Consider the following 13,907-nt stretch of genomic DNA (forward strand, 5'->3'; position numbering starts at 1 on the left):
CTTAGTTGCAGGGGGCACAGCCCACCATCCCATGTGGGAATTGAACTGGCAACCTTGTTGTGGAGAGTTCGCTCTGTAACCAACTGAGCCATCCAGCCGCCCCTCCGGCAGCTCCTTGTCTTCAATCTAGTTGTGGAGGGCGCAGCTCACTGGCCCAAGTGGGACTCGAACCAGCAACCCTGTTGTTCAGAGCTGGCGCTCTAACCAACTGAGCCATGCAGCCACCCCTGTATTCTGCTTTTTGGCTAAGAATAATTTTCTAAGCCAAAAGATACGGGTCTCTCAGTACCACTTAATGCATAAGGGGAAAACAGTCTTAATTTAAACTGATATATCATAAGAAACAAATAATATCAACAAAGAATTTTTAAAACACATGAAATTAAGCTTATATTTGTACTTCCAGTAATCAGAAAAATTATTAAATTATTTCTCAAGAAATCTCTTGAATCAAACGTCTACTGTACCTGCCTTGAAGCTCAGCACCAATCCCCAAACCAATAAATTAAGTTACCTTCAGAGCCAGGTATCACATTTACACCTAACTCTAGCATGTTAGGTTTATTTTTGAAATAGTTACATTTTCTGACACAATAGCTCCGGATAATCTGTCACAATATTTCTGCAAGAAAATTAAATCTATCATTTAAGAATAACTGCTTTCTTTGTTGCCTCAAAGAGAGCACTGAACCATCTCCTTAGCATGTTCAGTTACATAATTAGAGTACAAGGCAAGGGATTTAAAAACAATTTCATACACATCCTGGATCCCCGGTTCTAGTTAAACCAAAAAAAAAAAAATATATATGGCAATAGTCTCTTGTTCCAAAATCTAGAAGTCTACACCAAAAAGGCTAGCACCTTACTAAAGGAGACATTAAAAAGCAATCCTGTTTTATCCCAATTTAAACACTATGTGGCACTGCTGTTTTGTGACATGTGAAAACAGCTCCTTTATCTGCGGATTATATTTCTCACATTACAGACACACCGAAACTGCATATTGCACTATTGAGAGGCTGTTTAATAATTAACCCAGTGCTATGCTGGAGGCTATTTGAACTGGTAGATGAACGGGTAAAATTCAACTCATTTATTAGAAAAGGATGTTTGCAGGAATGTAAATAGAGAACAAAATAAAAATAAGGTACAGATGTCAATTTAAAACTACAAAAAAAGGCTTAGGAAAAAATAAGTGTTTATTTAAATTAAAACGACAGACACCAGTGATACTGAAAGGCATGTCAAACAGGCTGGTTGAGGTGATTCAAGTTCCACTCCTGGCTCTGTGTCTAGCTGTGTGGCCTCTGATAAGTCATTTAACCCCTAAGTATCAACGTTTCTCATCTACAGAGTGGAAGAGGCCAGACTAAGTCAATTCTGTGGTCCCCACACTCTGGGTACCTTATGGGTACCATATGGATATTCACATTAAAGCAATAAAACTGAGATTTTTAACATCCAATAATTAACATCTATTACCTTAATTTTTACTCCCAAGAATTATATACTGAAGGCACAAACCCTCAACCCTCTATTTTAAAAGTTCCATTTCCAGAAATACCTAGTAATCCTTCTTCAACCAATGGCTTCCCACTGAGAAGAGACCTTCCCACAGATCTCAGATCTGAAACTGCTAACTCTCCCACATCCTACAAGACCTCCTCGGTCCCAGGGATGGCTATGTCCTTCATGTCTGGCACTGCTTTCAGCCCATTATTTCTCCACCTTCAGGTATTGCCTTCTACCCTCTCCTCACTGTCATCTGTAAACCCTGGTTACAACCCTGGTCACCACCCGCTCACTCCTGTGTTCCCTCCACTCTGAGTCCTGCCTTCATTCTGGGTGACTTTCCTACTCCATGGCCAGCCTCTTGGCTCTGTGGCTTCCTGGTCCCCGCTGTAATTCAGGCTCATTTCATGGCCACGCTGGAACCACATCACCTAGAAGTGCTCTACCTCTGAAATCTTAGTTTCAAACACTCTACTTTTGGACCATGATTTCCGCTCACTACGCCCCTTCACTGACCCGAGACTTGCAGTCTCTCTACCTGCCCACTCTTTCCCCACAGCTTCGATGGCATCCTGCCTGTCTCCTCTTCACCCTGTCCCACGGACCTTCCACTGCATTGGTCTGGCCAAACCCCAACCTTAGGTCAATCCAACCCCCTTCTTCTCCTCTCACAACCCTCTGGGCTGGAGAAAAATCACCCGGTCTCATGGTCTGCGAGCTCTCTCGTGGCCTCTGCAGGCCCCAGAGCCTGCCTTCCCCAGAGGGCCTCTCTCCTGTGCTCCACAGTGGCTCACACTACCACCCACCTCCATCATCACTTTTAGATGATTTCACCTCTGACTTCAGAGAAAACAAATGTTTTCAGAGGAGAAGTCCCTCAACGTGCTCCCACGAATGCACACATGTATCTGCATGTGCAACAGTTTTCTTTCTGTCCTGTTACAATGGAGACTCCCTCCTCTGCCTATGAGAAAGTCTCGCTGCCAGCGCTGACGGAGCACCTACCTAGTGAAATGCCCATCAAATGTTCCCTCTCTTGCTTGTGTTTTAGCTTCCTGCTCTCCTGACTCCTTCCCACCTGCATTAAAAACTATCGTGCAACTTCTCTCGTCTTCAAACAAAACAAAACAAAACAAAACCATGCCCTTGTCTCCCCATGACAGCCAGGTCTCAGAAGAGTGGTCTCTCCTTGCTGGTGCCACATCCTTACCTCATTCCCCCCTCACATCACCTGGGTTCTGATCATACGCCACCTCTCCCCCAGGCCCTCCAATGCATGAAATCAAAGTTCAAATCTTTGTGGTGACTCATCGAATGCTACCTACCAATATCCCGGCCAGGGGGGCGTTCGTGACGAAGGAAGAAACGCACTTCACTCCTCTGACTTCCAAATCTCTGCAGAACATCAAACATCCGCTCATTATCAGCAACTGGACGTTCTAAAAGAAACAAACAGAAATTGAGTTATCTGCAGATAAAAAGACAAACATATCGTGTATCATCGATCCTTCGTGCAAATTATGCACTGTGAATGTAGGAAATACTGAGCATCTTAAGTCACTGTTTTTCATAAAAAGAACCCTTACAAAATGAATTATCACAGATTTTCCACACATATGATCAGTGTCAAACGTGGGTGGAGACCTGGAAAGAGGAATGGAGCTGGGCCGGCTTTTCAGGAGCTCAAGAGCATAATGCAGTGAGCTGCTTATGAGCCATTTAACCTCTGCGGGTTTCAAAAGTTCCTGTTACATAGGAAGGTCTCTGAGGTCCCTTCTAACTCTAATGGTTGTATGAATCTCTAAATATACAAACCAATTTTTAAAACAACTTTCTAAATAGCCTAGTTTTACTGTCTATTAGGCTATTTATAAATCATAATTTTACTATGTTTGAAAATAAAAAGAAGTCATATGTTCTCTCCACTCCAAGAGAGAGAACATTTCTAAACAATAGGTTATTTACTGCACTGAAAATATATCTATTTGGCCACTTCAGTGAGACTGCCAGTTGTCAGAACTTTTCTAGAGACAAAAAGAAGTACTTGGCTAAATACCCTAATAGATGGGAATTTCAAGAGAAACAATGTATCTTGAGCTCCCCTCAAAAAACTTCCAATCTCAAGGGATCTGGATATAAAAAAACATATGATAAGGTCTGAGGATGCAATTCTTTAAACCCAAGAAGCCAAGTAATGTATCATTTTTAACATAAGAATGCTGAAATAGCCTAAGAAAACTGAATGCACTTGTCAGTAATCAAAGACACTATCTAAGCACTTAAATAAACAACATGGGCAGAAAATGGAGCAGCCAAGCGTTCCGCAGCCAATTTTGTGAACTAACCCTGAACTTAATCGGCCTGGTTGCAACAAACAGTGCAGTTCTGGTTCTATTTACAGTAACATAACATACTGTGTTGACACAGACACTCCTCTTCTACAAAACAGAAATTTTAACTAATACCCTTTCCGCTCCCCCGCAAAGGAAACAACCATGTCTGAGTACTCATCTCCCCAAAAGAAATTCTGAGTAGACCCTCCACCGCCTCTCTCTCTCTTTCTTTATTTCAAGAGAAGTGACGTGAAATCTCTGGGTTCCAGAAGCAGAGAGAAAACTCTTTGGAAGTAAAACAACTTCCAGTCCATGCTGGGTTGGACCTTCTTAAAAGGGCAGGAACGTTCTTGTAAGGTCTAGGAGCTAAGGTCCTGATGGCCTGTGATGACAGAAGATCAGGCTTAGGCCTGCACTTGCTGAAATACACTTCAAAGGTCCTCAAAGCCTGCTAACACCCCACTTCCAACCACATCTAGCATCCGTGCCTCTGTGACTCTGAACACGCCATTCCTGACCTGATAATCGCTCCCAGCACCCCTTTGTCCTCCTGCAGATGAGCACGTCCACCCATCACACTGTATTATGAATGTCTGCTCAAACGTGCTTCTGCTTTAAGGCAGGAAACTTCATCTCTCTACCCCTCACAATCGAGTGTGATTGCAAGCCCGTAAGAGGAATCCAGGGGATGGTCTCTGCGCCAATGAGTGGGTAGTAAGGAAAAATGGAGATGGCAAACAACAGCCACTCATTTTCAAAGACTGTCCGTGAAAGAAAATGAGAAACCTGAGAAGCTAACAAAATGAAGTAATATACTTACTATTTTAGAAAAGGGGCACACTGGACAATTTATAGCAAAAAAGGAGTAGCTGAAAACATAATAGCTATTACTGAGAGCTAACACTAAATGTGCCAGGGGCTACTCTAAGCCCCCTTCGAATATTATCTCCTGGAATCCTCACACAATCCTATGAGATATACTCAATAATTACCCCAATTCTATAGATAAAATACTTGAGGACTAAAGAGATTAAAAAAGCTTGCCTTAAATTATGAAGCTAGTAAACCACAGAGACAGCATTTTGATACCCAAGACCTTGCTCTTAATCACGCCATACAAACAACCCTCAAATGAATTATGAATTCACCAATCAAAATCCCAACAGAATTTTTCACAGAACCTTTGCAAAGAAAGTCTAAAATTTATCTGAAAAAGAAAATATACAAGAATAGCTCAGGTAATTTTTTTTTTGAAAAAGCAGAAGAATGAAATAAGCACTTGCCTTAAAGATACCTAATATGTTATAAAACTATAGTAATTAAAACTGGTTCTGGGGCGGCCGAATGGCTCAGTTGGTAAGAGCGCGAGCCCTCAACAACAAGGTTGCCGGTTCAATTCCTACATGGAATGGTGGGCTGCGCCCCCCGCAACTAAGACTGAAAACAGCGACTGGACTTGGAGCTGAGCTGTGCCCTCCACAACTAGATTAAAGGACAACGACTTGGAGCTGATGGGCCCTGGAGAAACACACTGTTCCCCAAAATTCCCCAATAGAAATAAAACAAACACACAAACAAACAAAGTGGTTCTGTCCTAAATAAGAAGATAAAACTAAAACAAAGTGACTAAAGCTGAAAGAACGTAACTTTATGTAAGATATGACATAGGACGTGAAGTGTCACATCAATGAGGCAGAAACCCAACTATTCAATATGACACTTAAGATTCACTATCCACTTGGGGAAAAATATTAAATCCCTAAAACACACTAGTCACAAATATGAATGAGGAAGGGGACAGGAAGGGAGGGGAAGGGAGGAAAGGAAAAGACTTGTAGTATGAAATAAAAGGAGAGGGTGTTTATTAAAGTCTTGGAGTAAGGAAAGGATTTTCCCACAAAAATGCCTGAGGTCCAGAATAGAGCAGTTTTTGTTTTGTTTTGTTTAATGCCTACAAATCAAGAGGGAAAAGGCAAAAACAAAAGGAAACATGAGCAAAGGCTATGGGAAAAAAAGATTTTTTTGTTTTTAAACAGAAACTCAAGTTGCCAATAACCTAATGAAAAAATGGGCAACATCAGGTCAGCAAAAATTAATATATGATTATTTTTGTAAGAATAGCAATTTTTTTTGGCATTCAATATTACTTTACATTAGTTTCAGATGTACATCATAGTGGTTAGATATTTATATAATTTCTGAAGCGATCCCCTCGATTAGTGTAGTACACACCTGGCATTCATTATACATAGTTTTTGCACCATTATTGACTATATTCTCTGTGCTGTAATTTATTTTGTAACTACCAATTTGTAAAAGTTAATGTGTTATTGTATCAACTGTTGATAAGGGATACTATCAGAAATAACTGGTAGGAGTACACACTTACATAGCTTCTGTTGAGGGAAATCTGGCAATATACATTTTAAAATGTATGACGATTTAACTAAGCAATTCCACTTCTGAAATGCTTCAAGTGATCGAGAGGCTCCCGAAAGGATTTTTATTGCAGCATTTATGTAAATGTAAAAAGAAGAGTAGAATTTATTTAAATGTTTGTGAATAAATAAATGATTAGATGAACTATAGTTGATGCAGACTATGGAAAATTATGATTAAAAATAATGCTGTAGATTTATACACACTAACTAATTTGAAAAGATCTCCAAGCTATGTTGTAAGGTAAAACAGTAAAGTGCAGGATATTCGTATACATGACACTATCTACATAAAGAAGAAAATAGAGGAAGAGACAACCTACAAAACTATTTCTACAGTTATGTATAAATGCAAAGAAAAAGGTCTGAAAAGTTATCTGCTTAAATTATAAGCAATTACATCACGCAATCAGGGGATGGGGATAGAAAAGAGACTTCTGTCTATATAATTTTCTCTTTTATAAAAAGAACACATCCAGGTGTTATTTGTCTTTTTTTTTTTAATTTAAAAAAATTAGAAGAAAATCCTTTAAACATCATCATCACATTGCTAAGGGTTACTGAACTCAAGTGAGCAGGATATTAGTGAAAAGAGGGAATAGGTGGATCAATAGTTTCAAGAGTGTGAGCCTTAACAAAGAGGAAGAACACTCCTTCCTCTAAGGAAATCAGAAGAAAGGGTGGGCACACACTCAGAAAGATTCTACGTCAGAGGAAGAAGACTGAGGAACTCCAATGAGTAGTTTCAACCATCTCAGTAAAACATAAAGCAAGGTAGTTTGCTGAATGCAAGGAGGCGACCAGAAACGGATAGAAGCTCATTTATTCATTCAGTAAAGATTTACTGAGCACCTACTGGAGACCAGGCACTGTCCCTGAACTGGGTGCAGCAATGAACAAGATAAGCAGAGTCTCTATTCGGGGAGTTTACACTCTAGTGCATGTGTTTGGGGCTGCAAGGACTAAACAGGCAATATACCAATCAATACGCACAAAAAAGAGTGACACGTGTTATGCAGAGGATTAAATCAGGATGATACAACAGAGACCTTAGCAAGATGCTCAGGAAACACCTCTGCAAGGAGGTAACATTTTAACTGAAATCCAAGTGACCGGAAGGACCAGCAATGACAATACGGAGGGAGAGCAACGCAGGTCATGGCAACAGGCCAATGGCTCTGTGGTGGGAAAGAGCTTAGTTTGGTTTATTCAGAAATATAAAAAAAGATGCAGAAGGGGGCAAGGAAGGAAATGGTACAAGACGAAAACAAACCTATAAGACTTCACAATCTAAGATCAAGGGCTTGGATTTTATTCTAAGTAGAAAAAAAGCCACTCCACAGTTTCAACAGGGAAGTCAAACTATCCAATTTTCATTTAAAAAGGATTATTTGGGTTTCTTTATGTGAATGGCCTAATCCAGCTCCTACCACCTGAAAGTTAAGAATAAGCAATTCCAGGTGAGTGCAGAAGACATTCTAGCACACCCGCCTGTGGGAAAGTCAAGCAAAGGTGAAGAATACGAGGACTTGCCTGGTAAGGCGTGAGCGCTCAGCTCAAGTCAGAGCTCACCAATGGTGTGAACCCAATTACCGCAGTGTGTGACCAGGCGCCCCCAGAGGAGAAAAAGGAACAGTGGGAGTTCAGCCTGGCTGTAGAGGAACAAGGCAGAGCTTATGAAAAATTACTCCCACATCTACAAACGCCTAAGGGGCCAAAAAGAAACCAGGCTGTCCCATTTCAGAGACCAAAGAACTACACGGGGGAGGACTGATTTCAAGGTTAAAAGAATGCCTATGATTTCAACACTGCCTTCTCCAACACTGAATAGCTTTTCCTAATAACCTTGAACAGCTTTCCCTAAAAACCTACAAAAACTTCGAGAGGGCACAAACCATCAGGGTGCCTCAAATTTCTAATTAAGCAAAGCCTAAGCATACAAAAAATACTTTCGGGCACCATACATTTTACCGTAACCCCCCAGAAGCTTCTACCTGGTATATCAGCTGCCGGTCCTTGGACCTTTTCTACTGTGCTGTCTTCACTGTGTTGCAGAGAAAGAAAACAGCAGAAAGACTTTATGTCACAGCAAAGCTGGATCAAGAACACCACCTCCTGAAGGACACGCTAGTCTACAGTTTCTCTGTGGATAAACACCAGCATCACACACGACCGTGTGTGCAAACCAGTAGTAAGAAAAGCCGCAAGGACTAACGCACAAGGCGGCCTGGGTCTCATACCTGAGCCACACCACACTTCAGCCAAATGGCAATCGCTCTCGCCGGGTTCTTTACACAAATCCACCACATCTCTGCACACTGTTTCTGGGGTGACTGGAACTTCTGTGAAGTGCTGCTCATTGTTGCTGAGGTACACCGTCAGAAACATCTGGAAACAAACAGAAACACAACAGTTACCAGTACTGTCCGCACTGCTGATGGTCACTTTGTTCACCTATATTTCCTTCCCCAAACAGTCTCAGTCAAGTGTAAACGTTCAGCAAAACAGTATGGCTGTCCTCTGGCCCAAGTGGGGGGAGGGACCCGGAGCTCTGCTGAGGGGACTCTGCCACCTCCAGGAGCAGGGCCTGCGGAGCCCTGGAGTCCAGTCTAACCAGTTCACACTACAGGTCAAATTAAATCTCTAACCTTTTATTTACATGATTTGCTTACTAAATACATATCTAGTTGTTAGTTTGTGCCAGACCCAAACTCCAAACTCCAAAGAGCTCCCTGTCAGTCCTTGAGGGTAGTCAGGGGACAGCGAGCTAACATTCTCATTTATGCACAGCCTCTGCTTGGAAGGATACGTGAGAACACAGCATGTGCTCCTTCTGAAGGAAGACTGGGATGGGAAACAGGGGGCAGAACTTGAAGGGAAACCTAATATTTATACCATGTGACATTACCTATTCAAAAAATTGTACTTTTAAAAGTAAAATGTTTTCATCAAATTAAAGGCCTACTTTAAAGTGTAATACTTCATCAATAGGTGGGAGTAGAAATGATTAGCTGTTACGCTAAGACATATGTGACCTTGTATATAAATATTCAGGCCAGCAGAGGGTTTAAATCTAAAACTCATTAACAACCTTTCTCCCAGTAAAAATAGACACTGTGTCTTAAGAACACTGCTACTAAAGAATTCACGTTTTCACACCTGTTAAATTACCAAAAAAAGTGCTGTTTATTCCCAGTGCTGAAGAAACAGAGCAAAACAGCAAACAAACTGTCCATAGCGATAGCGGTCAGTAACCCCGTGTTCATGCAACTCAATGAGAGAGAAGACTGTGCACAAGAGGAGGTCAGTGAGCTCAGCTGGGGCGGGGCGGGGGTAGGGGGGGAGGTACGGTACTCGCTCCTTCTTGCACTAAACCCATGTTTTCTTAAGGGAATCCAAGTTCCATTTCTTGCCACCTAAGCTCTGTACTTGCAAAAACGTGTAGAAAAGAAATAACTCGAAACACAGAAGGTAACCCATTACAACTAGAAGGTAACCCAGAAAAATGACAACAGTGAATACTGTTGAAACAATAAATACAACGAATGAAAAAAAACCCAAACTGCAGTTTCCCAGGATGAGCTCGGAAGCTTTTGAGCTAATGACAGCGGGTTTTGCACACTCTGATAAACAGGATTACATAAAGAGACATAGTTCTAGGTCTCAACTTGGCCAACAAGGCAGCACTTTAAAACTGTTACAAAAAAATCATCAAGGCTTGAAAAAAAAAATAACAAAGGTTAACTAAGCTCACAGAATTCCCCCAGGTGATGCTCTGGCAAAATATATAGCACACTGAATGACAGAAATAAACAATTTACACTTTAGTATGAAACAGAACTTCTCTCTTCCATCCTCCCCACACACCCCAAAACTGTCTTTGAGTTAAACACTTCAAAACTAATAACTTTTCCCTTGTAAATATGAAACTTGGAGGTGTTAATATTAAATACAGAAATATTTAATATACAATCTATATACTAAACACACACTGTATCAACAAATAAAAGGCAATCGCACCTTACCGTGCACTGTCATCTTTCAGAGTGCTTTCACATACATTATCTCAGATAAGCAAAACAGGTGTTATTTTCTCTTTATAAATGGGGGGGCGGGGGAAGGCTCAGAGAAGTGATCTACTTGGGTACTAAAATGAGAGGCTCAGGGTACAATTCTGTTCTTCTGATCCATCCTCTCCTCTTTCAGGTCCTTATAGCAGGAGGATATCAGGAAAGGCTCTATTTAACCACAGTAACCCAAACTTTAATAGCGATTTGGCCCTTTACTTTCTGGAAAACAACAGCTTCGTTTATTAAAAAGGAGAATTACAAATAAGAATGAGATTCCTTTTCCCCTAAACACCCACAGGATTAATTAACACTGGTGTGAATGGCAGGTGCACGAGGTGACCCCATTTCTACCTGTCCTGTATGAAGATGAGCTCCGCGGTGATTTCAGTAATTGCACTCAAGTCTTCGATGCTGGGCCAGCAAGGCGACATTGCTGCCGATTCCCTGGCAGGGGAGCTGGGTCCCAACGCCAGGTTTGTTAATAATTAGACTACCTTAGGGAAGTAATGTCACCTCCCCGAATCTTAGCCTCCTCATCTTCAAAATAAGAGTCTTTAAATTCCCAAGGAGCTACCATTTATTTTAGGTGTTTATGAGGTGTCAGAGTAAAAGCCAAGGTCTTCACAACAGCCTACAAGTTGGAAGTTAGCGATTCAGGCATGAGGAGAGGACCTGAACCAGGGCAGAGGTAAGGAGGACAGAGAGAAAAGGGTAGATTCGATAGAAAAGACAGGAGGGGGTGACTAAATGAAAGTGGGGGGGCATAGAGGTGTGTGTGTGTGAACTGAACAATTCAACGATTAATGAGTGAGTTGGGGAAGAAAAGGGGATTGCTTTGTTTCACGATTGTGATCATGTGATAAGGTAGGGAGGGGAAGGGAGGGAGTTTGGTTCGGATTAGCTGATTGTGATCTGCCCGCCCCTTTCCAGCCCCACCCCTTTTCCTGCCCCGTCTCCTTCGAAGCCCCTCCACTCTCTCGGCACCAGCGTCCTCCTTGGGGTGCCTCCTGCCTGTGCCAGCCTCCTGGCACAAGCCTGGCTCCCTCGTGTCCTTCAGGTCTGGACTCCAATGCTGACTTCTCCGAGGGGCCGTCCTGGCCACCCCTCCTAAAATCCACACCATGCTCACACGTGCGTGCGCACACACACTGCCCTGCTTTATGTGTCTTCTCGGCACAGTCACCCACAGACGGCACATGCTGCTTAGTTAACTTGTTCTGTTATCTGTCTTCCCTACTCGGACGTAAGCTCCATACAGCCCTGGGTTTTATCTGCCCAGTGTGGTGTCCTCAGCACCTCGAACTGTGCCCGGTCTGTAAAAAGGGCACAGTGTGTGCTTATGAATGAATAAATCCTGAAGCTATTGTTGCATTTTACAGATTGACTTCTGATTTATTTTTACAGGAAGTTTCCGTTCGGGTATGAATAGGTGACATAGCACCCAGTACAGAGCACAGCTAGAGCTCGGAGAAATCCCAGAATGAGTGCTCTCCTCGTTTCCTTAGCTTCTATCACGCTCCAGTCATCCTATTTCTGTTTCAACATTCTTTCACTCATTCAACATTTACAGGCCATCTAGCTTATGGTCTAAGTTCTAATGTCGAGACAATCTTTACTAAATAGTGAATACAGCACAGTACAAAATTCAAGACAGAGAGCTGTGTGCAGAGGGCCAGCCAGCCCACAGGGAGGGAGGCAGGGCAATACATACCCCCCTTAGCCCTTTCCCTGCGGTCCCCTCCCACTCCCCACTGGCAAACCCGACTAGCAGTGGCCTGGCATGGGGAGCCATTGGTGCAGAAGCCTGGGGCACAAAGCTGGGGGCGTGGGGAAGGGGGCGTGGGGAAGGTGGCGAGTAGAGTGAATGTGGAGGGGCAAGCAGAAGGGGCTCAGGACTAGTCTTCCTCTCCACCCTCATACTCCCCGACTGCATCCGCGTGGTTAGAGAGGGCTCATCCGCAAGGATCCCAATCTTCGAGCAGGAGCCCAGCTAAGGTCTGCCTGGGAGCACTCCCCAGCAGAGGGATGCCCTGAGGAGGTATCACGGTAGTCACAGCTGAGGAACAGAAAGGTCGGAGCCAGGGGAAAGGATTACAGATTAGTGCGAAGAGTCTGGATCACACAAACCTTTATAGGCCTTTGGTGCTCAAACCTGGCGTGGAGGGTGGTTCATCACAGATACTAGGCCCCCCCTGGGAGTCTCTGATTCAGTCCATCTGGGCAGGGGACTGAGATTCGGCATTTCTAACAAGCTGCCGGTCTGGAAACCACAAGCTGAGAACCAGTGTGCTAAGGCCACAGCAAGGCGTTCGGATTTTAATCTAAGAGGCCATGGGTGGCAAACCACTAGAAACAGAAAGTAGATTAGTGGCTGCCAGGGGCTGGGGGAGTGACTGCTAATGGGGGTACAGGGCTTCATTTTGAGGTGATGAAAATGTTCTGGAATCAGTGGTGATGATTCCATAGCTTTGTGAACATACTAAAAACCACTGAATTGTACACTTTCCAGGGTGAATTATATCACAGTGCAAAAAGCCGACTACACGCCCATTATGTGAGACACAAAAATCTCTTAAGGGAGGTAAGATTAACTCATGAAAAAATCAGAGAACAATTTAGCACTAAATTACACAAATGAGACTTGTAGTAAAATGGAAATTCAGAAATAAAAAAAAGTGATCTGAGACAGATGGAGGTTTCAGCAAAGAGGCATAAATTAATGGAAGTGTAAAAAAATTTATAGTAACCTTACTTCCAAAATGCCATCTTTCCCTGGCACTTTGTATTTCCTCATACACCATAAAACATCACATTCCAAGACAATAAACATGACTTCCTTTGTGTCTTTCCCATAGAGAAACAAGCAAAATGGTTCCCTAAAGTTAACATTCCTGGGAGGCTGTTGTGAGAAACTTGATTATTCTCACTGACTTAAGCTGCAAAGGTGTTCCTGGGAACTTTTTAGCTAAATTATTTTCATCATAAAGAGTGCAACAATAATCAGATCAAAACAACACCTCAGCCTTTAAAGAGGTACCTGCATAGTACGAGGACAATAATTGCTGGGACATCGGAAAATGCTCACAACATTTAACAGCAGAGTAGATGGCTTTTCTTCTCTTGGCAGAAGAAGTGAATACCAATCAGCCTTTCTCAGTGACATTAAAACTGCTTTCCTACTTGTGAAGCAAGAACTTCATTTTTTTTAATGAACTACAGGAGAAGAGATGGATCGATAAATGATAGAGTAAACTAAAGAGCAGAAGATATAACTGAAGATCATATAAGATAATATAAATGATAAAACCTGGGGGGAATATGTGTAAATTAAAACAATGAGGTACCACTTACAACTATTAAATTGTTTTCAATGAAAAGATAAGCTCCAAAAGAAGTGAGATTGTAAAAACTGATTCACTCAACCACATGATGGTGACACACTTAAAAATCCTGACACGATGGTGATACATTGTTTAAAATCTAAAAATCCTGACATGATGGTGATACATTGTTTAAAATCCCATTTAGAAAGTAAAAGGAGTCATGTATCAAAA

The 13,907-nt window shown here is 42.2% G+C and overlaps 1 protein-coding gene across 5 annotated transcripts in view; it reads right to left on the minus strand.

Annotated features, from left to right (window-relative positions):
- Positions 1–13,907, minus strand: part of TP53BP2 (tumor protein p53 binding protein 2) — a 144,978-nt gene that overhangs the window by 33,168 nt on the left and 97,903 nt on the right. For 4 of the 5 annotated variants that reach the window (XM_081039072.1, XM_081039073.1, XM_081039075.1 and 1 more), the window contains 2 exons: positions 8,524–8,671; positions 2,838–2,951 (listed from right to left, as the gene is read on the minus strand). In XM_081039072.1, the coding sequence (XP_080895198.1) occupies positions 2,838–2,951; positions 8,524–8,671 (262 nt within the window). Of the gene's footprint in view, positions 1–2,837; positions 2,952–8,523; positions 8,672–10,704; positions 10,819–13,907 lie in introns of those variants that run through there. The other variant, XM_081039074.1, reaches the window with a different exon arrangement.

This window comes from Rhinolophus hipposideros (assembly GCF_964194185.1).
Source record: "Rhinolophus hipposideros genome assembly, chromosome: 26".
Classification (NCBI taxonomy): domain Eukaryota; kingdom Metazoa; phylum Chordata; class Mammalia; order Chiroptera; family Rhinolophidae; genus Rhinolophus; species Rhinolophus hipposideros.